The 26,350-nt window shown below is 48.9% G+C and overlaps 1 protein-coding gene across 1 annotated transcript; it reads right to left on the bottom strand.

Moving 5' to 3' along the window:
• Window positions 1-660: 660 nt before the first annotated feature.
• Window positions 661-25,235, bottom strand: LOC129714410 (uncharacterized). The gene is made up of 9 exons (XM_055663989.1): window positions 24,755-25,235; window positions 21,891-21,998; window positions 20,702-20,896; window positions 15,862-15,990; window positions 11,674-11,796; window positions 9,172-9,296; window positions 4,376-4,601; window positions 2,756-2,903; window positions 661-902 (listed from the first exon to the last, which is right to left on the bottom strand). Exons 1-9 carry the CDS (start codon window positions 24,902-24,904, stop codon window positions 661-663), a joined length of 1,446 nt encoding a protein of 481 aa, XP_055519964.1. The 5' UTR covers window positions 24,905-25,235.
• Window positions 25,236-26,350: the final 1,115 nt, after the last annotated feature.

Below are 26,350 nucleotides of genomic sequence, written 5' to 3'. Positions count from 1 at the left end.
AGATAAGGATGGGAGAAGAGTGAAATGTGAAGCTAGAGGAAGGAATATAGGTATGGGGAGAAGGGGGAAGGAGAAAGGGGTGTGCGTCCAGGTGAATGAGGGGGAATAAAGAGAGGGGGACAATAGGTTAGGCAGGAGGTTGTGGATTAGATACTAAAATTGGAGCATTTTATGGTCATACTATGGGTTTAGTTTAGTTTAGAGATACAGCGCAGAAACAGGCCCTTCGGCCCACCAAGCCCGCACTGACCAGCGATCCCCGCACACTAACACTATCCTATACACACCAGGGAACATTTTTGAATTTACACCAAGCCAATTAACCTACCAACCTGTACGTCTTTGGAGTGTGGGGGGAAACCGAAGATCTCGGAGAAAACGCACGCGGGTCACGGGGAGAACGTGCAAACTCCATACAGACAGCACCCATGGTCGGGATCAAACTCGGGTCTCCGGCGCTGTGAGGCAGCAACTCTACCGCTGCACCACACTGGTCAAATTGTAAATTGTCCCTAGTGTGTGTAGCATAGTGCTAGCATACAGGTATCATTAGTCGACGTGGAATCGGTGGGCAGAAGAACTTGTTTCTGCGCTGTATCTCTAAACTGAACACAGTGCTGCAAGTGCAGCCTCACCAGCGAATTATCACTTAGGGAGCGGTTACTTCAGGTCAGTGAGTAGCCATGGTGGGCTGGCGGGCATTTTTCGACGGAGGCCATCTCCTATGCTCACCTTCAGGTATATTTGTTGTCCTCTGGCAGCGCTGTCAGCGAAGGCCTCGATGAATGCTGACTGATAGGTCAGGATGTCGGACTCACTCCAGTGCTGACCCTCGGAAAGCTGCACTCTGAATGTCAACATCCCCTTCACTTTGCCAAGCACCTCCTTCAGATGGCCCTGTACTGGAAACGCACACACACACACACACACACACACACACGCCTCTGATCTTCAGGTGATTCCAAGATCCACAGTGCCCACCAGCCTGAATCTCCACTTTTCATAACTTCATTTCAGTGGAGCAGAATTAGGCCATGCGGCCCATCTATATCATTCAATCATATCTGATCTATCTCCCCCTCCTCACCGTATTCTCCTGCCTTCTCCCCATAACCCGACACCCAAATGCCCCTGTCCCACTTAGGAAACCTTAACGGAAACCTCTGGAGACTTTGCGCCCCGCCCAAGGTTTCCGTGTGGTTCTGGGAGGTTTTTGTCAGTCTCCCTACCTGCTTCCACTACCTGCAACCTCCGGCAACCACCTGCAACCTCCGGGAACCGCACGGAAACCTTGGGTGGGGCGCAAAGTCTCCAGAGGTTTCCGTTCAGGTTTCCTAAGTGGGACAGGGTCCTTACTAATCGAGAATCTATGTATTTCCACATTAAAAATATCCGTTGACTTGGCCTCCACAGCCGTCTGTGGCAATGAATTCCACAGATTCACCACCCCCTGGCTGAAGTGATTCCTCCTCATCTCCTTTCTAAAGGTAACTCCTTTTATTCTGAGACTATAGCCTCTGGTCCTAGACTCTCCCACTAGTGGAAACATTCTCTCCACATCCACTCTACCCAGGCCTTTTGTAACTTTTGTTCCGACGGGAGGCCATTCAGCCTATAGAGTTTGTGCTGGCCCATTCCCTCACTAAATTTCCCTGCCATGTATTCTCCCCACATTCCTATTGACTCTATCCCAGATTTCACCTCTTCCTACACACTGGGGGAATTTTACCTGCACACATAGGAATTTACATGCCTGAATTTACGCATCCAAATTTACACACCAGCGTTTGTTTACCCACCTGAATTTTACACACTCAAATATATGCACCTGCATTTACACACCTGAATTTATACACCTGAATTAAATTTTCCCAATGGGTTTTCTCCGGGTGCTCCGGTTTCCTCCCACACTCCAAAGACCTGCAGGTTTGTAGGTTTTTAAGAAGGAACTGGAGATGCTGGAAAATCGAAGGTGGACAAAAATGCTGGAGAAACTCAGCGGGTGCAGCAGCATCTATGGAGCGAAGGAAATAGGCAACGTTTCGGCCCGAAACCCTTCCGGGTTTCGACCCGAAACGTTGCCTATTTCCTTTGGGTTTCGGGCCGAAACGTTGCCTATTTCCTTCGCTCCATAGATGCTGCTGCACCCGCTGAGTTTCTCCAGCATTTTTGTCTACCTCAGGTTTGTAGGTTAGTTTGTAAAATTGTCCCCAGTGTGTGTAGGATAGTATTAGTGTGCGGGGATCGCTGGTCGGCGCGGACTCGGTGGGCTGAAGGGCCTGTGTCCACGCTGCATCTCTAAACCAAAGGGGATTGCATCTGTCACGGACATGTCTGTATCAGCGCATAGACAGCAACTTGAGCCCAAGACCCTCTCAGCCGAGACGGCCTAATGCCCCAATTCCAAGGGCAACCGTTTGGTTTAGAAATGCAGCGCGGAAACAGGCCCTTCGGCCCACCCTGTCAGTGCCAACCAGCAATCCCCACACACTTACTCTATCTACACACACTAGGGACAATTCACACTTACGCCAAGCCAATTAGCCGACAAACCTGTACGTCTTTGGAGTGTGGGAGGAAACCGGAGGTCACGGAGAAAACGCACGCAGGTCACGGGGTGAACGTACAAACTCCGTACAGACAGCACCCGTAGTCGGGATCGAATCCTGGTCTCTGGCGCTGTGAGGCAGCAACTCTACCGCTGCCCCGCCCTTGGTCTAGACTCTAAACCCACCCACTGGTGCCTCCTCCTTACCTAGTTGTGCATAGGCCTGAAGTGCTTCTCTGTAGCAGCCTGGAGGACCTTTAAGGTAGTAGAATTCAGTCAGTTCCAAAACTGTAAGGAATGGACTTAAAGAGCCAAGCCAGGTAGTTGAAGTGTTCACACCCAAACACAAGGCCACCTAAGAGTGAGATTGGATAAAATAAACATCAGAGAGGTACGGGTATGTTTAGATTGATTATTTTCTACATCTTTCTAGGAAGCATTTGATCCTTTTGTAGGCTAATTGGCTTCTGTAAATTGTCCCTAGTGGGTGAGACTCCTTCCACCCCAGCAATGGACTGTTCCAGCTGCTACGGTCAGGCAAACGCCTCCGTTGCCATGCTGTGAGAACGGAGAGGATGAGAAGGAGTTTCTCCCCAGAGGCCATTAGGACTGTAAACTCCGATCTCACCAGGGACTAACTATACTGAACCATTCTACTGTTGTGTGGTGTCCTGTTAAAATTGCTGTTTTTATTTTTCTCCCACAAATATGTAATATGTGAATATGTGATTCTGTTCCATTCTATTTTGTAGTCTTTTTGCACAATCCGCGAGCATTGCCACTTTTCATTTCACTGCACATCTCGTATGTGTATGTGAGGAATAAGCTTGACTTGACTTGAAGGATAGTGCTCGTGTACGGGGTGATTGGGATTTGGAACATTATCAATTGTCCCTGGTATGTCGCATGGTATTCAACTCACGTCGCAGCGGCCTCTGCAGTCCGTCTGTTTTTTGTTATTTTTTTGTCCCGTTTTAATGTAGTTTTTATTTTTTTTTTTGATGGGGTATGTTTATGTGTATTGTGTGTGTGAGTGTGGGGGGCGGGGGGTGGGGGGGGAAACTTTTAAAATTTGCACGGAGAACCCGACCTTTTCCCTGTCGGGTCTCCGTTGTCGTTGGGGCTGCAACGTGGAGCGGCCTCCAGCAGGAACGACCTGGGGCTCCAGTCACGGAGCTGCGGAGCTACTCACCATCGTGGAGCTGGCCGAGTCCGGAACGGGTGGAGCGGTGGAGGCGCGCTGCTGCGACCCGACCCCGGGGATTCGGAGGGTCCAACCGCAGGTCTGGCAGACAGTAACACCGGGAGCCCGCGGGTCCCTGCTGGGATACCGCTTTTCGGGGCTTCCGCAACGGCGACTTCTCCCGCCCGAGTAGCGGGGTTGAGGATGACCTGGAGTGGGGCCTGACATCATCGCCCGGCGTGGCTTCAACGGCTGCGGGACTTGCTAGCGCCCGCCTGGGGCTCCAACAACAAGACCCGGAGCATGGCCTTGCACCACCCGGCGCGGCGTTAATGGCCGCGGGACAATTGTTGTCGCCCGCCGGGGGCTCTGACTTGGGCTCTGACTTTGACTCTGACATCGGGGGGAGAGGGAAGTGCAGGGGAGAGATACGTTTTTTTGCCTTCCATCACAGCGAGGTGGAGATGCGCTGTGATGGATGTCTGTGTAAATTGTGTTGTGTCTTGGGTCTTTTTTTCTTGTATGTATGACAGCAGAAACAACATTTCACTTGAGCCTCTATGAGGTTCAATGTGACAAATAAATTGTATTGTGTATTGTGTATTGTATGTATGATATGTTATTCTCATTGACACTGGTCCTACCTTGAAGTCTTGGTACCGATGTGGGAAGCTGCTGTTTCCCAGGAGGGAGGTCACCCCAAGGATACTCTGGAATGTGTCAGGATTCAACGTGCTCAGAGCAGTCTTGAACCCAAACGCCGGGATGCCCGGAACTTGGAAGATGTGATTCTCATGATCAACCAGCTCTGGGGCGCACTGAAGGATCTGACGGAGTATGTCCTCATCTCCCATCTGCCACAGGTCCATCCTGTTGGAAGGAAAGTCAACAACAAAGTCTTCACTAGAATGAATAAAAACTTAGAGGGCAGCCACGGTGGCGCAGCGGTAGAGTTGCTGCCTTACCCCGCTCGCAGCGGCGGAGACCCGAGTCCGATCCCAACTACGGGTGCTGTCTGTACTGAGTTTGTACATAGAAACATAGAAACATAGACAATAGGTGCAGGAGTAGGCCATTCGGCCCTTCGAGCCTGCACCGCCATTCAATATGATCACGGCTGATCATCCAACTCAGTATCCTGTACCTGCCTTCTCTCCATACCCCCTGATCCCTTTAGCCACAAGGGCCACATCTAACTCCCTCTTAAATATAGCCAATTAACTGTGGCCTCAACTACCTTCTGTGGCAGAGAATTCCACAGATTCACCACTCTGTGTGAAAAATGTTTTTCTCATCTCGGTCCGATAAGATTTCCCCCTTATCCTTAAACGTTCCCCCGTGATCACGTGGGTTTTCTCCGAGATCTTTGGTTTCCTCCCACACTCCAAAGACGTGCAGGTTTGTAGGTTAGTTGGCTTGGTGTATGTGTAAATTGTCCCCATGTCAAGAGTGAGTTTTATTGTCATGTGTCCCAGATAGGACAATGAAATTGGTGTGTAGGATGGTGTTAATGTGCGGGGATCGCTGGTCGGCGTGGACTCGGTGGGCCAAAGTGCCTGCTTCCGCACTGTATCTCTAAACTAAACTAAACTGATATGTTTAAGATTGAACTGCAGATGCTGGAAAATTTGAAGGTAGACAAAAATGCTGGAGAAACTCAGCGAGTGAGGCAGCATCTATGGAGCGAAGGAATAGGTAACGTTTCGGGTCGAGACCTTTCAGGTCTGAAGAAGGGTCTCGACACAAAACATCACCTATTCCTTCGCTCCATAGATGCTGCCTCACCCGCTGAGTTTCTCCAGCATTTTTGTCTACCTTTAAACTAAACTAATGATGATTAGGGCGGTCTTGAGAAAAGCTTGGACACTACGGGCTGAACGAACCACTTGGCTGACAATTCCTCCAAGTCCAAATCTTCAGTTGAGTCGAAACTTGGATTATTTTCTCTGGAACACCAGAGGTTTAGGGGGCATCCTGATAGAGGTACATAGAATGATGGGAGACATAGATAGGGTGGAGAGGCAGACCCAGTTTCCCAGATGGAAATGTTGTGGCATACTCCAGTGGTACTCTGAAACGATATCATGTATAACTTCAGAAAAAAATCAGGAGTGATACTGTTGAACCCTTGGTTAAATTTGATAAGACTTGGGGAAAATTTATTGAACATTTTGATACAACATAAATTGCACCCTCTTTAACCATTATAAAAATTATTTTACCTCTATAGGGTGGAACGGACATGTCGACAAACAGACTAACATCGTTGAAATTCTCAGTTCAGTCCAGTTTTGCTTTGCTTTGTTTTTTTAATCTATTTTATTTTTATGCGTAATTTATTATTATCAATTTTTCTCTTTTTTTTTTCTTTCTTTAGTTTTTTTTTTTTTTTTTTTTTTTTTTTTTTTTGTCCTTTTTATCTTTGTGGGTTTTTTTTACATTTATAAGTTTCCTTTTAAAGATTTAATTATATTTACATAGAGACCGGGAGGTCTATATTCAATGTGTATTTTGACACTGGTCTCATATTTAGGTTATACCTGTTATTAATGTAATCCTGATCCCCATGTATCAGTATCATTGTTATGTTTATCATTATTCTTTTTGCTCTGTTTTTTATGTTTTATTTTTGCTTTTTTGGAAAAAAAACAAATAAAAAGATTTAAAAAGAAAGAAAGGAAATGTTGTGGGATTGAGGGCATATCTAGAGGGTAGTCGAGACCAGTTCATTGACTATATTTAAGAGGGAGTTAGATGTGGCTCTTGTGGCTAAGGGGATCAGAGGGTATGGAGAGAAGGCAGGTACGGGATACTGAGTTGGATGATCAGCCATGATCATATTGAATGGCGGTGCAGGCTCGAAGGGCCGAATGGCCTACTCCTGCACCTAGTTTCTATGTTTCTATGTTTAAGGCAAGAGGGCCAAAGGTTAACGGAGATGACTGGGGCAAGTTTTCTTACTTTATTACAGACTCAAGGTCAGATAAAAGACAAGGCTTTACATAGAATAAATTGCATAAAATAACACAGTAAACTATATACAAAAGCATGGTTTAAGATCTAGAATAAAAAGAATCAGTGTCCGACAACGAGCCAACTATACCAATGTCTCCACTGCTGGGATTGGTAGCGTGTCATGCTAAACCTTATGTTTGATAAGGTCAAGATGATTTCATTTTTAGAATCATTAATCTGGCAAATAAATTTATACATAAAATTTCTTTAGACAGTTTGTAAAGTATTGATTCCTGTAGCCACAACCATTTCACTTGCACTATACATAGAAACAGAAACATAGAAAATAGGTGCAGGAGTAGGTCATTCGGCCCTTCGAGCCTGCACCGCCATTCAATATGATCATGGCTGATATATACCATCTAGGTCTCTTCAGTAATATTCTCATGGCTACTTTAAACCCCTGTCACATGGCATCACATGGCATTGCCTATAAATATCCTCATCATCTGTCATTTGTTTTGTGATAAAATGTTCTTGACAGGAGACTTAAGGCCCTGTCCCACTTTCCCGAGTTACTCACAAATTCTCCCGTTTCCCCTTGATTCAAACTCGGAGATGCCCGCCGTGGGTACTCGGAGCTATGTTGTTTTACTCGTGGACATTTTTCATCATGCTGAAAAAACGTCCCGACTTACCTAATGCCCCGTGTACCTACGGCTGGCATTACAAGCCGCTACAAAATATCTACGGACCCCTACGGACTCGCTACGGACATTCTCCGAGTTTGAATCAAGGGGAAAACTCAGGAGAATTCGTGAGTAACTCGGGAAAGTGGGACAGGGCCTTAAGTCTCTGTCAAGAACATTTTATCACAAAACAAATGACAGATGATGAGGATACTTATAGGCAATGCCATGTGATGTATGCCCAAGTAAACATTCGCTTACGCAAGTTTAGTGCGTGTACAGATGGAGTGAAGATGTCTATGTTCAGAGCATATTGTACACCACTCTATACTGCACACCTGTGGTCAAACTACTTGCCAGTTTTTTCGGCGACTGCCGGAGTCGTTGACTGACGTACCAGGGTTTGCCAAAGATTTTGAACATTTCACAATCCAGCAGCGACAAAAAAAATGTGCGACACTTGAGGAAACGCCGCGCGTCAATACGTCATCACCGCCGCATCACGCCGCGACCTTTCGGTGATGTGTTACGTCAGTCAATGATGCCGACAGTCGCCAAAAAAATCCATCTGTACACGCACTAAACTTGCGTAAGAGAATTTGTTTAAGAAGGAACTGCAGATGCTGGAAAATCGAAGGTAGACAAAAGTCTGAAGAAGGGTTTCGGCCCGAAACGTCACGGGGAGAACGTGCAAACTCCACATAGACAGTACTCCGTAGTCAGGATGGAACCCGGGTGTTTAAGAAGGAACTGCAGATGCTGGAAAGGTAGACAACAGTGCTGGAGAAACTCAGAGGGTGCAGCAGCATCTATGGAGCGAAGGAAATAGGCAACGTTTCGTCCCGAAACGTTGCCTATTTCCTTCGCTCCATAGATGCTGCTGCACCCGCTGAGTTTCTCCAGCTTCTCTTGCCTAAGAGAATGTCTGCTTGTGCATACATCATACGGCGTTGCCTGTAAATATCCTCATCATCTGTCATTTGTTGTGTGATAAAATGTCCACAGAGGCCTGGGACACACGTTGTTGGGGCAGGGTGAGCAGGTTGGGAGAAATGTGTGTGCACTAGGGTGAGGGGGCAAGGGAGAGGGAGGGGGATAAAGGGGCTGTTACCTGAAATTGGAGAAGTCAATGTTCAGACCGTCGAGGTTGTGAGCTACCCAAGCCGAACACGAGACCTCCAGTTTGTGTGTGGTCTCACTCTGTTGGTGGAGGAGGCCCAGGACAGAAAGGTCAGTGTGGGAATGGGAAGTGTTTGGCAACTGGGAGATCCAGCAGATCTTGGCGGACCAGGACAAAGTTAATAAGATCATAGTATAACTGATAGGAGCAGAATTAGGCCATTCGGCCCATCAAGTCTACTCCGCCATTCAATCATGGCTGATTTATCTCTCCCTCCTAACCCCATTCTCCTGCCTTCTCCCCATAACCCCTGACACCCGCACTAATCAAGAATCTATCTATCTCTGCCTTAAACATATCCACTGACTTGGCCTCCACAGCCATCTGCGGCTAAGAATTCCACAGATTCACCACCCTCTGACTAAAGATATTCCTCCTCGTCTCCTTCATAAAAGAACGTTCTTTAATTCTGAGGCTGTGACCTCTAGTGTAGACTCTCCCACTAGTGGAAACATCCTCTCCACATCCACTCTATCTAAGCCTTTCACTATTCTGTACGTTTCAATGAAGTCCCCCCCCTCATTCTTCTAAACTCCTGCGAGTACAGGCCCAGTGCCGTCAAACACACATATTGGTAGAATCTGAAACGTATCCTTATTTATGTTTCATATCTTACCTTAGGGATGCCTTTATGAATTCCGAAGCTACTATTGGGTAAGGATTAGGTGGGAGAGGTGATTCCGAGAAGATTGCCTGTAAGCATTGTTCCCAGTGCCAGTCCAGCCGGCAGTCCACACAGAACTGTGAAGGAAGGAGAGATGGCACAGTATACAACATGTCATTTGATCGAAGACAGACACAAATGCTGGAGTAACTCAGCGGGACAGGCAGCATCTCTGGAGAGAAGGAATGGGTGACGTTTCAGGTCCAGACCCTTCTTCAGACATTTGATCGGCTGTAGATACAAGGACAGTACACAGCTTGCACCTCGTATTGCGTAGGGCGTAATGTTTTAATCTGTGTAGCAGTCCAGGCATGAATCCCGATCGAGGGCTCACAAACCATGACTCTATGCTGAGATCTTGGTTGGCATTTTGGACGGCATGGACATATTGGGCCGAAGGGCCTGTTTCTGTGCTGTATCACTCCACGACTCCATTTAAATAGTGTAGGGAACTACTGGATTCATAGTCATACAGCATGGAAACACACAGCATGGAAACAGGCCCTTTCACCCACACCGGCCAACATGCCCTGTCTACACTAGTCCCTGCCAGCCAGGGGTATATATGCCTTTTGTCTTGACTTTGCACAAGTGGGCACTGGTATATGGATAAGTGAGTGTGGGATGTTTGCCATGCGGTATAGTCCTTCAACTGTTTAGTTTAGTTTAGAGATACAGCATGGAAACAGGCCCTTCGGCCCACCGAGTCCACACTGACCATCGATCACCCGTTCACACTAGTTATATGTTATCCCACTTTCTCATCCACTCCCGACACACAGAGAGAGGGCCGATTAACCGACAAACCCGCACGTCTTTGGGGGTGTGGGAGGAAACCCGAACACCAGGAGAAAACCCACGAGGTCACTGGGAGAGCGTGGAAATGAGACACAGACAGCAGCTGAGGTCAGGATCGAACCCGGGTCTCTGACGCTGTGAGGCAGCAGCTCTACCCGCCGTGCCAACGTAACTCCCTATATTGTTTGTGAATGGTTTCCTCTGTTATAAGAGCTCGAGAGCTTGTATACATAAACAGGGATGTAACGCTGAGGCTCTACAAGGTGCTGGTCAGGCCGCATTTGAAATATTGTGAACAAGTTGGGCCCCATATCTGAGGAAGGATGTGCTGGCTTTAGAGAGGGTCCAGAGGAGGTTTACAAGAATGATCCCAGGAATGAGTAGGTTAATCTATGATGAGCATCTGACGGCACTGGGCCTGTACTCACTGGAGTTTAGATGAATGAGGGGGGGACCTCATTGATTCTTACAGAACAGTGAAAGGCCTGGATAGAGCGGATGTGGAGAGGATGTTTCCACTAGTGGGAGAGTCTAGAACTAGAGGTCACAGCCTCAGAATTGAAGGACGTTCCTTCAGGAAGGAGATGAGGAAAAATGTCTTTAGTCACAGGGTGGTGAATCTGTGGAACTCATTGCCACAGATGGCTGTGGAGGCCACGTCAGTGGATATTTTTAAGGCAGAGATAGATAGATTCTTGATTAGTGCGGGTGTCAGGGGTTATGGGGAGAAGGCAGGAGGATGGGGTTGGGAGGGAGAGATAGATCAGCCATGATTGAATGGTGGAGTAGACTTGCTCCTATAATTTAGATTCCCTCACCATTGTATGTGCCTTTGGACTCAGTGAGGATATCCTACTGTGCAGGAAGGAATGCAGATGCTGGTTTAAACTGGAGGTAGATACAAAAAGCTGGAGTACCTCAGCGGGTCAGGCAGCCCTTTCCACTCCTCTCCACCCCCTTCCCCACCGCTCACATCATTCCATCTCCATCCTTTCCGCCTTCAGTAAAGACCTTTCCCTCCGCAACTCCCTGGTTAACTCATCCCTTCCCACCCAATCCAAGATGTGGACTCTTATACATCGGCGAGACCAAACATAGACTGGCCGATCGTTTCGCTGAACTCCTCCGCTCAGTCCGCCTGGACCTACCTGATCTCCCGGTTGCCAAACACTTTAACTCCCCTTCCCGTTCCCACACTGACTTTTCTGTCCTGGGCCTCCTCCATTGTTAGAGTGAGGCCCAACGCAAAATGGAGGAGCAGCAGTAATATATTTCACTTGGGCAGCTTATACCCCAGTGGTATGAACATTGACTTGTCTAACTTCATGTAACCCTAGTATCCCCTCTCTCCCTCCATCCCCTCCCCCATTCAAGTCGTACCAGCATCAAAGTCATCTTGTTCAATCTCATTGTGCTGGTTTTCACCCAACAAACAGCTAACGGCCTGTTTCCTTTATCAGCGTTATTTTTTTGTAGATCTTTCATTCATTGTTCTTCATCTCTCGACATCACCGTTTCCCTCTCCCCTGACTCTCAGTCTGCAGAAGGGTCTTGACCAAAGATCCTAGAGGAGCTCCTGTATAATCTTTGGTCTTGACCTGTTCCTGGTCCTTTTCTCCTGATGTTCTGCTGTTACTGGGCTTTGATGCCACCTACCTTCAGGAGGGCAGTATTGTGTTCATCGTGTTGCCCATTAGATACATTGCCAGCCACATCGATGCTCTGTGCCCCGTTGACCGGGAGCTTGGTGACACCGTGGGGTGGATATTCACTGTAAACCTGCGGTAAGATGGAGAGAGGATCAGTCCCCTTGTACAGACACTAAAGAGCCTGTCCCACGAGCATGTGACTCCATGCGGCAAGCGCGACCTAACGTGATCGCTTGAGCCGTACGGCCTCGCGGGGCCGGTCCCACTTCGATCGCCGGAGCCATATGGAGTTGTGCGGGGCTGGTCCCGACATTGCGCGGGGCTCCGAAAAACTGACAGTGTTCAAAAATTCCGCGCGGCAACGGCCTGCCGGCCCGCAGCCACATTGAGGCCGTACGCACCGCCTCGTACGCAGCGTCTTGACACCGTACGTCACGCGCGAACTTCCCGCGGACTTCGCTCAACTCGTGTGGGATCACTCAACCTCCGCGCGGCCCCCGCTTCCGGTTTGGTCACGCTCGCCGCTTGCAGTCACATGCTTGTGGGACTGGCCCTTAAGTAAAGAGCAACACAGGGGAAGTGAAGGGTAGAATCTGTACTCACTTGTTGTGTTTCGTGACAGTTTGCAGATCAATTTCCCTCCTGGGATAAATAACGTTCTATTGAATCGTACCGCATTGAGTCAGGAAGTTTGGTGAGGCTGGATTTGGAGTATTGCATGCAGTTCTGGTCACCCCATTACAGGGAGGCTATGGAGACTTTAGAAAGGGCACAAAGGATCACCATCATCAGTGGTGGACTGGCCAGGGTGCCAGCTTGCCCAATGGCAAGTGGGCCCCTGATGAAGTGGGCCCCCTTTGTCTCCTGGCAACCAATATTTTTAGGCCCAGTCCGCCACTGATCATCATCATCATGGTTGAAAACATCAGTGGGCACGGGTGCCTTACAATGCCGTGTACGACACTGATCGCAACTTCTACTGAAGTGTGGATGGCCGTTGGCTCGCTAGGAGCTCATCCGCCCTTTGGCAGCTCTTTGTTTTTGGTCCTGCTGGGGGTCCACAGCCCCCTCCTCACCTGGCAAACCAGGTGGGGGAGACGGTTCAGTCGCCGACTATCCGACCACGGATCAGGTAGCGCGGGATTACGTGGTCAAGAAGAAGCAAGATTCAAGAGAGTTTATTGTCATGTGTCCCTGATAGGACAATGAAATTCTTGCTTTGCTTCAGCACAACAGAACATAGTAGGCATTGACTACAGAACAGATCAGTGTGTCCATATACCATTATATAAATATAATATCCAACATGGTACCCGTGGCGGAGGGAACTCCCCCCCATCCTGAGCTGAAAGGGTTACCAGAATGATGCTTGGATTTGGGGGGGGTCTTAGCTACAGAGAGGGGTTGGACACACTAGGATTGTTTTCTCAGGAAGGCCAAGCTGCCAGAGGAGGTAGTTGAGGCTGGGACCATCCCAACGTTTAAGAAACGGTTAGACAGGTACATGGATAGGACAGGTTTGGAGGGATATGGACCAAGCGCAGGCAAGTGGGACTAGTGTCGCTGGGACATGTTGGCCGGTGTGGGCAAGTTGGGCCGAAGGGCCTGTTCCCACGCTGTATCACTCTGTGACTATGACCAGAGGTTGTGGGGAGATCTAATGGAACTAAATACAAGTATGAGAGACACAGATAGGATAGACAATCAGAACCATTTTTTTCCAGGATGCCTGTATCAAATACAAGAGGGCCTCGCTTTAAGATGGGAGAGGCAGTGTTTGAAGTAGCTTGTGTGTGGGGCAAGGTTTTTTACATATATACTGAATAGTGACAGGCTTGTGTAGAGTGGATGTGGAGAGGATGTTCCCACTGGTGGGAGAGTTTTTTTACACAGAGGCTGCTTCCACCACCACCCCTGGAATAGACTGTGTAGGAAGGAACTGCAGATAGATGGTGGTTTAAACCGAAGGTAGACACAAAAAGCTGGAGTAACTCAGCGGGTCAGGCAGCATCTCTGGAGAGAAGGAATGGGAGATGCTTTCGCTCCAAACCCACTGGAATACACTGGGGGAGGCAGATGTGGTCAGGGGTACCCAGGTCATTGATTCATTGAAAGGTACAGCATGGAAACAGGCCCTTCGGCCCACCGAGTCCATACCGACCATCGATCACCCGTTCACACTAGTTCTATGGTATTCCACTTTCTCATCCACACCCTACACACTAGGGGCAATTTACAGGGGGGCAATTAACCTACAAACCTGCACGTGTAGCATGTGGGAGGAAACTGGAGCACCCGGAGCACACCTGAGACTATCAGGCCGCATTTGGAATATTGTGAGCCATTTTGGGCCCCATATCTGAGGAAGGATGTGCCGGCTCTGGAGAGAGTCCAGAGGAGGTTTACAGGAATGATCCCAGGAATGAGTAGGTTAACCTATGATGAGCATTTGACGGCACTGGGCCTGTACTCGCTGGAGTTTAGAAGGATGAGGGGTCACCTCATTGAAACCTACAGAATAATGAAAGGCCTGGATAGAGTGGATGTGGAGAGGATGTTTATACTAGTGGGAGCGTCTAGGAGTAGAATTAGAATTAGATTAGAATTAGATCCTTTATTTGTCATTCAGACCTTTCAGTCTGAACGAAATGTCATTACCTGCAGCCATACATACAATAATACAATAATACACAACAGAACAGACAGTAAACACAAATTAACATCCACCACAGTGAGTTCACCAAGCACCTCCTCACTGTGATGGAGGCAAAATCTTAGGGCTGCAGTCTTTTCCCTCCTCTTCTCCCTCTGCGATGAGGCGATACCCCACCGGGTGATGGTAAATCAGTCCCGCGGCTCACCGAGCTCCGCGAACGGGCCGGTTCAAACACCACGGCCCGGGGTGGTCGAAGCTGCCGCCCTCCAGTCCAGCGGACGCAGCTGTTGACGATGTCCCCGGACTCAGGCCGCCGCTGCCAAAATGGCGTCTGAGCCACCGGAGCACCGTTCCAGCCCCGAGCCGGGTCACCCTCACGTGAGCGTCTCAGCCCCGCGCCAGGCCTCCTCCACAGGAGCGCCGTTACCCTCGAGCTGGGCCACCCCGCACGGGAGCGTCTCAGCCCCTCACGGGAGCGCCGTTCCAGCCCCGAGCCAGGCCGCCCTCACGGGAGCGAGCCCAGGGCGAGTCCTGACAGGCTCTGCCTCCGGAGCCTCGAGGTCGCCAGCTCCGCCATTAGGCCTCAGCGCAGACGGAGGCAGAGAAGAGGGATACGACCAAAAAGTCGCATTCCCCCGAAGGGAGAGACAGCAAGCCATGTGTCAACCCCCCCCCCCCCCCCCCCCCACATAAACACAGCCTAAAACCAAACACTTAGCTAAACAAAACGAGAAAAAAAACAACACAAAAAAGTAAAAACAAATGGACTGCAGGCGAGCCGCACCCGTTCACCAGCGCCGACACTTCTGGAATCTGACTAAAGGTCACAGCCTCAGGATTAAAGGCAGGAGAATGGGGTTAGATACTGTAGATCAGGCATGTTTGACTGGCAGAGCAGACTTGATGGGCCGAATGGCCTAATTCTGCTCCTTTCACATATGACCGTATGAAACCTACACGGTCACAGGGAGAATGTGCAAACTCCACATAGTCAGTACCCAAGGTCAGGATTGACTCTGTTGTGAGACAGCAGTTTTATCTGATGCATCATTGTGCCACCCACAAAATAATCACTCATTTTATTACAGTGTCTTTTAATTAACGCATAACACAGAGAAATAGACAATAGACAATAGCCAATAGGTGCAGGAGGAGGCCATTCAGCCCTTCGAGCCAGCACCGCCATTCAATGTGACCATGGCTGATCATCCACAATCAGTACCCCGTTCCTGCCTTCTCCCCATATCCCCCAACTCCGCTATCTTTAAGAGCTCCATCTAACTCTCTTTTTGAAGCATCCAGAGAATTGGCCTCCACACTCACAAATCTCAGGGTGAAATGGATTTTCCTCATCTCCGTTCTAAATGGCCTACCCCTGATTCTTAAACTGTGGCCCCTGGTTCTGGACTCCCCCAACATCGGGAACATGTTTCCTGCCTCTACCGTGTCCAAACCCTTAATAATCTTATATGTTTCAATGAGATCCCCTCTCATCCTTCTAAACTCCAGTGTATACAATCACTTCCGGTTTGCCGTTACCTGATTGTTGCCCGGGATTGTCCCTCGCGACCCCTCTTCTGCTTGCGCCTTCATGTGGGTTAGTACAGGTGTCCAGGGTAAGGAGTGTTCCACAGCTTGAATCAACATGACTGTGCCAATGCACAACACCTGTGGGCAGACACACACGTCAGGTTTGCATCGCAGGAGTGAATCTATCACTTTAAAGGGCCTGTCCCACTTACGCAACTTCAACATGTTGAAAATCCAGCGGCGACCAGAACCCGATACGTCTCTTTGGGCGACTTCTCACGACCATACAGGCTTCACCCCGTGACATGTCGCCAGGGTGTCACCTGTACGGTCGTGAGTCGTCTCCTCAGTCGCCCAAAGAGTCGTAGTGTCTTTCTGGTCGCTGCTGGATTTTCAACATGTTGAAAATGTTCGACTACCTCCGACGACCTATGACAGGTGCCGGCAGTCGATGGAAAAGTCGCGTAAATGGGACAGGCCCTTTAGAGACACAGCCGGGCGGAAGATTGCAACCTTCACATGGTCCGCCCTGTTTCGACGAATGCAATCAACCTGGCGTGCACAATTAAATAGAACAAGTTGTCCTACAAATTTAGGCTGTGCACGCCATACACAAGAAGAGGAAGAGACACAGAATGGAAACAGGCCCTTCGGCCCACCGAGTCCACGCCGACCATCAATCACCTAAGTCTATGTTATCCCACTTTCTCATCCGCTCCCTACACACCAGGGGGCAATTTACAGGGGGCCAGTTAACCTGCAAATCCGCACGTCTTTGGGGTGTGGGAGGAAACCGGAGCACCCGGAGGAAACCCACGAGGTCACAGGGAGAACGTACTACACGTGATCAGGATCTCTTCTTGTCGAGTCCACACACAAGATTAGGAGTTGTTCAGCCAGAGTTGAACACATTCTCGGCATCTGCATACAATGGTGGCTGTCTTGTCGCATCTTGTGCTTCTTGAGCGTGGCGGTGGAAAGATTGGTGGAGACAGGGCCGCGACGTGAACGCTCTTTCCTTGACCTCTGGTCAGTATGGAACCCGGATCACTGGCGCTGTGACATCACTGGTGGCCACCGTGCCTCCAGTACACTGTGAACATCTCAATTACAATCCATATTGTCATGTAATCATGCATTACAATCCCTGCACTCTTTTAAACCCCCATCTGTACACTGTGGACGGCTCGATTGTAATCATGTGTTGTCTTTCCGCTGACTGGTTAGCACGCAACAAAAGCTTTTCACTGTACCTCGGTACACGTGACAATGAACTAAATTCCCAACATTGCCCACACCCCCATTCCGTGATTCCCGTAATGAGAACCTGGGCGATTGGAAATCACAGGGACCAGGCACTGAAGGGGGCCATTTGGCCCATTGCAACTGTACTGGTGCTAGCCCCTAAGGTTCTTTCCATCCCATTTCACCGTTTCATTTAATATTCTCTTATTTTTTCAAATACCATATATAACCATATAACAATTACAGCACAGAAACAGGCCATCTCGGCCCTTCTAGTCCGTGCCGAACAATTACTCTCCCCTAGTCCCATCTACCTGCGCTCAGACCATAACCCTCCATTCCTTTCCCATCCATATACCGATCCATTTATTTTTAAATGATAAAATCGAACCTGCTTCCACCACTTCCACTGGAAGCTCATTCCACACAGCTACCACTCTCTGAGTAAAGAAGTTCCCCCTCATGTTACCCCTAAACTTCTGTCCCTTAATTCTCAAATCATGTCCTCTTGTATGAATCTTCCCTACTCTCAATGGAAAAAGCTTATCCACGTCAACTCTGTCTATCCCTCTCATCATTTTAAAGACCTCTATCAAGTCCCCCTTTAACCTTCTGCGCTCCAAAGAATAAAGACACATTGAGGGTTCAAGTGGATGTGGTTTTCTCAATGGCCAGTTGTGGTGAAGTGCTTCCTCCATGATCGGCCCTTGACTGTTCTCACTTCCCCATCTATTCTGTCAATGATTGTATCAATGGCCTCTGCTGCTGCAGCAGCCCCAGTGGAGATTCACCACTTTGCCATATTAATAAATCCTCCCTGGATCCATGATTGCTCTCCTCCGCCCACCAAGGGAACAATATTCCTGAGCTTCCCTGGAGATAACTCACTTCTTGATCTGCACAACAAAACAGTTTCACTCAGCAAGTGACACAGAGTGCTGGAGTAGCTCAGCGGGTCAGGCAGCATCTCCGGAGAACATGGATAGATGACATTTCGGGTCAGGACCGTTTAGACTTTAGAGATACAGCATGGAAACAGGCCCTTCAGCCCAATGCGTCCATGCTGACAATAGACAATAGACAATAGGTGCAGGAGTAGGCCATTTGGCCCTTCGAGCCAGCACCGCCATTCAATGTGATCATGGCTGATCATCCCCAATCAGTACCCCGTTCCTGCCTTCTCCTCATATCCCCTGACTCCGCTATCTTTCAGAGCCCTATCTAGCTCTCTCTTGAAAGCATCCAGAGAACCTGCCTCCACCGCCCTCTGAGGCAGAGAATTCCACAGACTCACCACTCTCTGTGAGAAAAAGTGTTTCCTCGATCACCCGTCGATCACTCGTGCTGACCATCGATCACCCGTTCACACTAGTTGTGTGTTGGTGGAAAGATACTTTCACATCCGCTCCCTACACACTGGGGGCAATCTACAGAGGGCTAATTAACCTACAAACCCGCCCGTCTTTGGGATGAGGGGGGAAACCGGAGCACCCAGAGAAAACCCACCTGTTCACATGGAGAACGTACAAACTCCGCAAAGACAGCACCCGAGGTCGGGATCGAACCGGGGGCCTCTGGCGCTGTGAGGCAGCGGCGCCATTGTACACAGTGTTGCAATAGTCAGCCCTGAAGATTGTCACAAATCAAACTCCGGACTGATGCTCCTTGAAGTGCTGACTGTTTGAAATGAGTGCGTTCTGACTGTCCCAAAGGTTCCTGGGGTTTAACATGGCTGTTGGTGAGGAATGACTGGAGTCGTTGGGATGATGCAGAATGTGTCAGGCCTGGGGGGGAGGGGGTGCCTCAGAGCGGTTGAGGGAGGGGCTGTAGATTAATCTCCCCGTCAGGCCTATGGAGAAGCCCCTCGTGAAACCCGTGCTGGTTGAGTCATCGCCTGCTGGGAACCTCCGTTTGACTTTTGGGCCTTGAACTTTGTGACCTTTGGGCCTGGAACTTTGTGACCTTTGGGCCTGGAGCGGGGCCTTACATCGCCCGGCGCGGCCTTAAATGGCCGTGGGACTTACCATCGCCCGCCTGGGGCTTCGTCATTGGGAGAGAAATGGTGCAGGGGAGAGACAAGACTTTGCCTTCCATCACAGTGAGGAGGAGATTCACTGTGATGGATGTTTGTGCAAATTGAATTGTTTGTATGTCTTGTAGGAATTGTCTTTGTTTGTACGGCTGTGGAAACGGAGTTTCGTTTGAGCCTCACTGAGGTTCAAACGACATGGAATAAAATATTGTGTTGTATAATTGTATATTGTATTGTGAAGGCTGTACCTATGGCAGCATCACCTGTAAAGAGTGCCGCTGAGGGGCTGTACTGGACGGACACCTGCAGAACGGGTCTGCAAGCTTGGGTTAAAATACAAAGACTTTAGCGAGAGGCAAATCCTGGACCATATCTAACTACAACTGTCATTACTCATATTGCATCCTCCACCACTTCACTGTAGATGATAGTTAACTTTATATCCTTATATATTGTGTCCTTGCATGCTTTATATTTAACCCATAAAGGACCCGTCCCACATTCCCGAGTTATTCACAAATTTTCCCGAGTTTTCCCCTTGATTCAAACTGGCAGGATGTTCGTAACGGGCTATAGGAGTCCGTAGATAGATATATCGTAGTGGCTCGTTCTGACAGCCGTGGGTACTCGGGGCAGCCTCCCGACTATTTTTTAGTCATGGACATTTTTTATCGGGCTGGAAAAAACGTCCCGACCTGCGGTGCGCCACCGTGAAAGCACATAAAGCGTTCTTATTGTGTTACAGGCAGTTCAGAAAGGTATTGGTAAAAATTGTAAATTGTCTCTAGTGTGTATAGGATAATGGTAGATGGCTGGTTGGTGCAGACTCGGTGGGCTGAAGGGCAAGTTTCCGCGCTGTGTATCTCTAAATCTAAAGACGAAAAGGGAACTATAGGGTGATTTCACGAAAGGTCACTGGAGCGTAGATCCGCACCCACGTGACCGAAAATCTCAACTGGAGTACATGCTATACATCGGTACATGTTAGTGGATGGGAAAACACGCACTTTCCCACCCGTTAAAAACATCGAAAACGGCCAGTTTTTGAGCTGCAATTTACTGTGCCAGTCGGGGTGACCGTGAGGCACAGCTACCTAGATTTACAGTCCAAAAAAAAGATAGAAACTAAGGTAAATTAAAGAGGGAGCTGAAGGTGCCAATCCAGCGGAAGTGAACAGCGGACATTGCCGTGGAGATTTAAATATCGGGAAATATCGCGTTTGCTCGTTGAATTTCATCAAAAGTAAGGCATTATTGACCTCACGGTCACCCCGACTGGCACAGTAAATTGCAGCTCAAAAACTGGCCGTTTTCGATGTTTTTAACGGGTGGGAAAGTGCGTGTTTTCCCGTTCACTAACATGTACCGGATGTATAGCATGTACTCCAGTTGAGATTTTCGGTCACGTGGGTGCGGATCTACGCTCCAGTGACCTTTCGTGAAATCACCCTATAGGGTTTCCCCCAGTCAGCGTGTCACGGTGGGGAACCTGTAGGCGGTGGTGCCCCCCGGCCCTCCCAGCTGATCAGAGTCACGGGTTGGAGATAAGATCATTACAGCGACTCCACCCACCACTTTGAAGTTGTTGATAAGTTTTCTGTGCGGCCCTTCCAACAAAACACACAATGAAGTCTCCAGCTCCCTCTTCCAACGTCTACTGAGGGTCACAAAATCAGACGAGACTTTGCGGTAATCAGAATCCAGAAAGTCAGAAATCAGCTTCCTGCATTTTTCGGCCAAGATGGTGTAGACCTCTCTGCAGCTGACCTGTGGCAATGGAAAATGACAGTCATCCAGAAGGCCCCATAAGGTCATTAAATCTGAGGTCAAACTTGCTCTGTCTTTACCTTTCCCAATAGCAATGTTTTTGGACAGTGTCAAGAATCAAGAGTGTCATATGTCCCGAACAGAACAATGGAATTCTTACTTGCAGCAGCACAACACAATATGTATACATTATAGTAAAGGAGAACATTAAAGTTCAGGATATACTGTATATACTTGTGTGTGTGTGTGTGTGTGTGTGTGTGTGTGTGTGTGTGTGTGTGTGTGGTGTGTGTGTGTAAAGTGTGTGTGTGTGTGTGTGTGTGTGTGTGTGTGTGTGTGTGTGTGTGTGTGTGTGTGTGTGTGTGTCTATATATTACTAAAAGTCTGATCTTGACCACTTCCTGTTGACCTGTATATTGATTTTAGAAAAACGCTGCCAGTTGCGGCTGTGATTTTTGGCCATCTTACTCAGAGTCCCCCTCCGCTGTGCAGGACAAGAGGATTTTTCCCATCGATGAAAAATAAAAGTTATTAGTGTTTAAAAAATGTTGAAATTCTCACTCCTGTCAATCACGCCATGAAGGCTACGCCCCTTCTGGTGGGAGGGGGTAGGGACTATAAAACCTAGAAGTGTGGGAGTGGCTCAGTCTCTTCAAGATGGAGGAGGGAGAGGTCACGACTCACTGTCTTTAGTGGCCCTGCACCCTGCTTGAAATGGAATTTCAAGGAATAGCCGTGAGTCAACTGCCAGCCCACCAGCCGTGAGTGAGTGAGCTGCCAGCCCACCAGCCGTGAGTGAGCTGCCAGCACAACAGGCTTGAGTGACTGAGCCGCCAGCCCAAGAATCCATTCGGCCCACAATATCCATACTAGCGCTCTGGAAACCAGTCCCTTCAACACCCATACTAGCGCTCCAGAACCCGGAGGGCTGCAAGCTCTGTAAGGCAGCAACTCTACCGTTGCGCCCCAAAGTTAAGCTTTGATTTGCCAGTACCTGTGTGTCCTCAGAGTCCAACAAGGAGCAGATGGTCTGGGTTAGGCTGAGCAGCTTCCATATTTGAGAGGCGGAACCGTGGAGAAATCTGTGAAGTTGCATCAAGGCCTGGAGGATAAGGAAAGGTCCATGTGAAACAGCCCAGGCAATCTGCTGTCTAGCCCCGAACACAAAGTGCTGGAGTAACTCAGCGGGTCAGGCAGCATCTCTGGAGGACATGGATAGGTGACGTATAAGTTTAGTTGTACAACATAGGAACAACCCCTTTAGCCCACTGAGTCCACGCCGACCATTGATCAGTCATTCAGACCAGTTCTATGTTATTCCAGTAGAACAGATTTAGGAAGGAACTGCAGATTTCGTTTTTGTTTAGAGATACAGTGGAAACAGGCCCTTCAGTCCATCACCGACCGACCAACCCTTACCCATACACTAGTTCTATCCCACGCATTAGGAGTAACTTTATAGAAGCCAATTAACCTACAAACCCACATGTCTTTGAAATGTAGGTGGGGACAGACGCACCCGGAGAAAATCCACGCAGGTCACGGGGAGAACGTTTAACCTACAAACCTGCACGTCTTTGGAGTGTGGGAGGAAAGCGAAGATCGCGGAGAAAACCCACGTGGGTAAAGCGTACAAACTCCGTACAAACAGCACCCGCAGTCAGGATTGAACCCGGGTCTCTGGCACTGTGAGGCACCAACTCTACCGCTGTGCCACCGTGCCGCCTGCTTTTTCTGTTAGGGAGATGCTGGTTTACAAAACAAGACACAGTGCTGGAGTAACTCAGCAGTCAGGCAGCACCTCTGGAGAACATGGACAGGCCTGATTTCGGGTCGGGACACTTCTTCAGAACGGAGTCTAAAAACTGCCAGTCTGAAGAAGGTCCTGACCCGAAAGGTCACCTGATCCGTGCCCTCCATAGATGCTGACTGACTCGCTGAGTTACTCCAGCACTTTGTGCTCTATGCAAAATTCCAGCATCTGCAGTTCCTTGTGTCTACAATTCACTGCTGACTGACCCATTCAGTGAGATACCGGATATTTTGTTGTTGCTTTGTTTTGGGCAAAGGGAGATGGGAATTTATGAGATTATTGATGATGTTCCCATTGGGGGACTGTGGGGAAGTCTGCAAACATGTGTAGTTCAGGCCTGGTTCAAACCCTTCTACTTGAAAGGGTTCAGTGAAGATTTAGGAGGATGTTGCCCAGACTCGATGGCCTGAGAAATGGGAGGAGGTTGAGTAGGCTGGGTCTCTATTCCTTGGAGCGCAGGAGGATGGGGGGTAATCTTATAGAGGTGTACAAAATCATGAGAGGAATAGATCAGGTAGACGCACAGAGTCTCTTGCCCAGAGTAGATCAAGAACCAGGTCGAAAATGCGGGGGAAAATATTTAAGAGGAATCTGAGGGGTAACTTATTTACATAAAAGGTGGTGGGAGTACGGAACGAGCTGCCAGAGGAGGCAGGTACCAGAATGACATTTAAGAAACATTGAAACATGGATAGGACAGGTTTGGAGGGATATGGGCCAAAACAGGCCCTTCAGCCCAATGGGTCCGTGCTGACAATAGACAATAGACAATAGGTGCAGGAGTAGGCCATTCGGCCCTTCAAGCCAGCACCGCCATTCAATGTGATCATGGCTGATCATCCCCAATCAGTACCCCGTTCCTGCCTTCTCCTCATATCCCCTGACTCCGCTATTTTTAAGAGCCCTATCTAGCTCTCTCTTGAAAGCATCCAGAGAACCGGCCTCCACCACCCTCTGAGGCAGAGAATTCCACACTCACCACTCTCTGTGAGAAAAAGTTCCTCGGCTCCGTTCTAAATGACTTACTCCTTATTCTTAAACTGTGGCCCCTGGTTCTGGACTCCCCCAACATCGGGAACATGTTTCCTGCCTCTAGCATGTCCAAGCCCTTAACAATCTTATATGTTTCAATGAGATTGCCTCTCATCCTTCTAAACTCCAGAGTGTACAAGCCCAGCTGCTCCATTCTCTCAGCATATAACAATCCCGCCATCCCAGGAATTAACCTTGTAAACCTACGCTGCACTCCCTCAATAGCAAGAATGTCCTTCCTCAAATTAGGGGACGAAAACTGCACACAATACTCTGTACAACTGCAGAAGGACCTCTTTGCTCCTATATTTGATTCCTCTTGTTATAAAGGCCAACATGCCATTCACTTTCTTCACTGGCGGCTGTACCTGCATGCTTACTTTCATGGACTGATGTACAAGGACCCCCAGATCCCGTTGTACTTCCCCTTTTCCCAACTTGATGCCATTTAGATAGTAATCTGCCTTCCTGTTTTTGCTACCAAAGTGGATAACCTCACATTTACCCGCATTAAACTTCATCTGCCATGCATCTGCCCACTCCCCCAACTGTCCAAGTCACCCTGCATTCTCATAGCATCCTCCTCACAGTTCCCACTGCCACCCAGCTATGTGTCATCTGCAAATTTGCTAATGTTACTTTGAATCCCTTCATCCAAATCATTGATGTATATTGTAAATAGCTGCGGTCCCAACAGCCATCTAGGACCAGTCTCACCCCGGTCACTCCCTCTTCTCCATTCTCCCATTAGGCAAGAGGTACAGAGCGTGGGAGGAAACCGGAGCACCCGGATAAAACCCACGAGGTCACGGGGAGAACGTACAAACTGTGGCCAGGATGGAACCCGGGTGTCTGGCGCTGTGAGGCAGCAACTCTACCGCTGTGCCACCGTTAAGGTTGAGACTGAGAAAGGTGAGATACAAATTCCAGGCAAACTGGGACTTAAAGTGTGCATGATCCTGTCTCATTGTCTGTAACTCATTTTCACCTAGCCCACGGCCACCCTCTCTCACCTCCAACAGTTGCAGCTCTTTGTCCGTCATCGGAGATCCGTGTTCCTGATTCCCAGAGTTTCCCAGCTCCATGAGGGTGATGAGGATGGAGTAGAAGGTCATGTCGAACGCTCCGGTGTTCAATGGGATGGAGGCGATTCTTTGCAACATGCTGGCTTTGATGGGCTCCAAGATGCTGCTGGAGTCCGGGCAGTGCCTGCCCCCTGCCGTGTATTGAAAGCCGTGGAGAGGCACTTTGGACGGAGTCGAAACTCGTTCCCGAGAGTTCCTGGGCCACTCTCCAGCTCCAGCTATACAACACACAGTGAGCAGAGAGTTAGAGTGGCACGGTGGCTCAGCGGTAGAGTTGCTGCCTCACAGCGCCAGAGTCCCGGGTTCAATCCTGACCACGGGTGCTGTCTGTACACAGTTTGTACGTTCTCCCCATGACCTGCGTGGGTTTTCTCCGGGTGCTCTGGTCTCCTCCCACATGGTAAAGACGTACAAGTTTGTAGGTTAATTGTCTTTGGTAAGGATTGTAAACTATCTCTAGTGTGTCGGACAGCGCTGGTGTGCGCTTGGTCAACACGGACTCAATGGGCCGAAGGGCCTGTTTCCACGCTGCACCCCCAAACTAAACTAAACTAAAAATCACTTTCTGTCTTTAGAAAAGGTTCAGAGGAGTTTTACCAGAAAGATAGACACAAAAAGCTGTAAAAACTCAGCGGGACAGGCAGCATCTCTGGAGAGGAGGAATGGGTGACGTTTCACGTTGAGACCCTTCTTCAGACTGAGAGTCAGGGGAATGGGAAACGAAAGACATAGACATAGTTGATGTAGAGAGATATGGAACAAATGAATGAAAGATATGCACAAAAGTAGGGATGATAATGGAACCGGGTCATTGTGGGCTGGGTGAAAATGAGTTACTGACAACGAGACTCAACACGAACAACAACTTGGGTGGGGGAGAGATGGAGAGAGAGGGAATGCAAGAATTACTTGAAGTTAGAGGAAAGATCCCTGGATTAAAGTTACTTTGGCTACAAGGAGAGGAGAAAGACAGACTTGGTTTCCCCTGGATCATCGGAGGTTGAAGGTGGACCTGATAGCAGTTAATAAAATGATGAGAGGTGTGGGTAGGGTTGACAGTCAGAACCTTTTCCCCCAAGCCTTAAGGTGTGAGGGGGAAAGATTAAAGGGAGGTGCAGAGCACATTTGTTTACACGGTGTCCGTGCCGACCAGCAATCACCTTGTCCACTAGCTCCATCCTACACACTAGGGCAGTGGTTCTTAACCTTTTTGGCACTAGTACGCCCATACGTGAACAAAACACTGTATGTGGCAAAATGTACCTTTGTTAGGTTTCTAAACATGGGCTCAACAAATTGATATGTTATTTGTGTCCCCTTCATGACCCCCAGCAAAGCCCCAAACGACCCCTACAGGGGGTCTCGACCCCCAGGTTAAGAACCACCGCGCCAGCGACTATTGTTTGGCGGACGTTGATTAATCTGCGCACCTGCACGTCTTTCGAATGTGGGGGGGAAACCGGAGCACCCGGAGAAAACCCACGCAGGTCACGGGGAGAACGTGCAAACTCCACATAGACAGTA

Source organism: Leucoraja erinacea, chromosome 39 (genome assembly GCF_028641065.1).
Source record: "Leucoraja erinacea ecotype New England chromosome 39, Leri_hhj_1, whole genome shotgun sequence".
NCBI classification, from domain to species: Eukaryota; Metazoa; Chordata; class Chondrichthyes; order Rajiformes; family Rajidae; genus Leucoraja; species Leucoraja erinaceus.
This window is presented reverse-complemented; position numbering and strand designations above follow the sequence as displayed.

Excerpts from the sequence above, each read along its gene's own strand:
- LOC129714410 (XM_055663989.1), bottom strand. The coding sequence starts at position 24,904 with ATGTTGCAAAGAATCGCCTCCATCCCATTGAACACCGGAGCGTTCGAC. Across the intron at positions 4,602-9,171 it reads TTCATAAAGGCATCCCTAAG|GATGGACCTGTGGCAGATGG; the intron begins GTAAGATATGAA and ends TCCTTCCAACAG. Across the intron at positions 903-2,755 it reads TCAGGCCTATGCACAACTAG|TACAGGGCCATCTGAAGGAG; the intron begins GTAAGGAGGAGG and ends GTGCGTTTCCAG.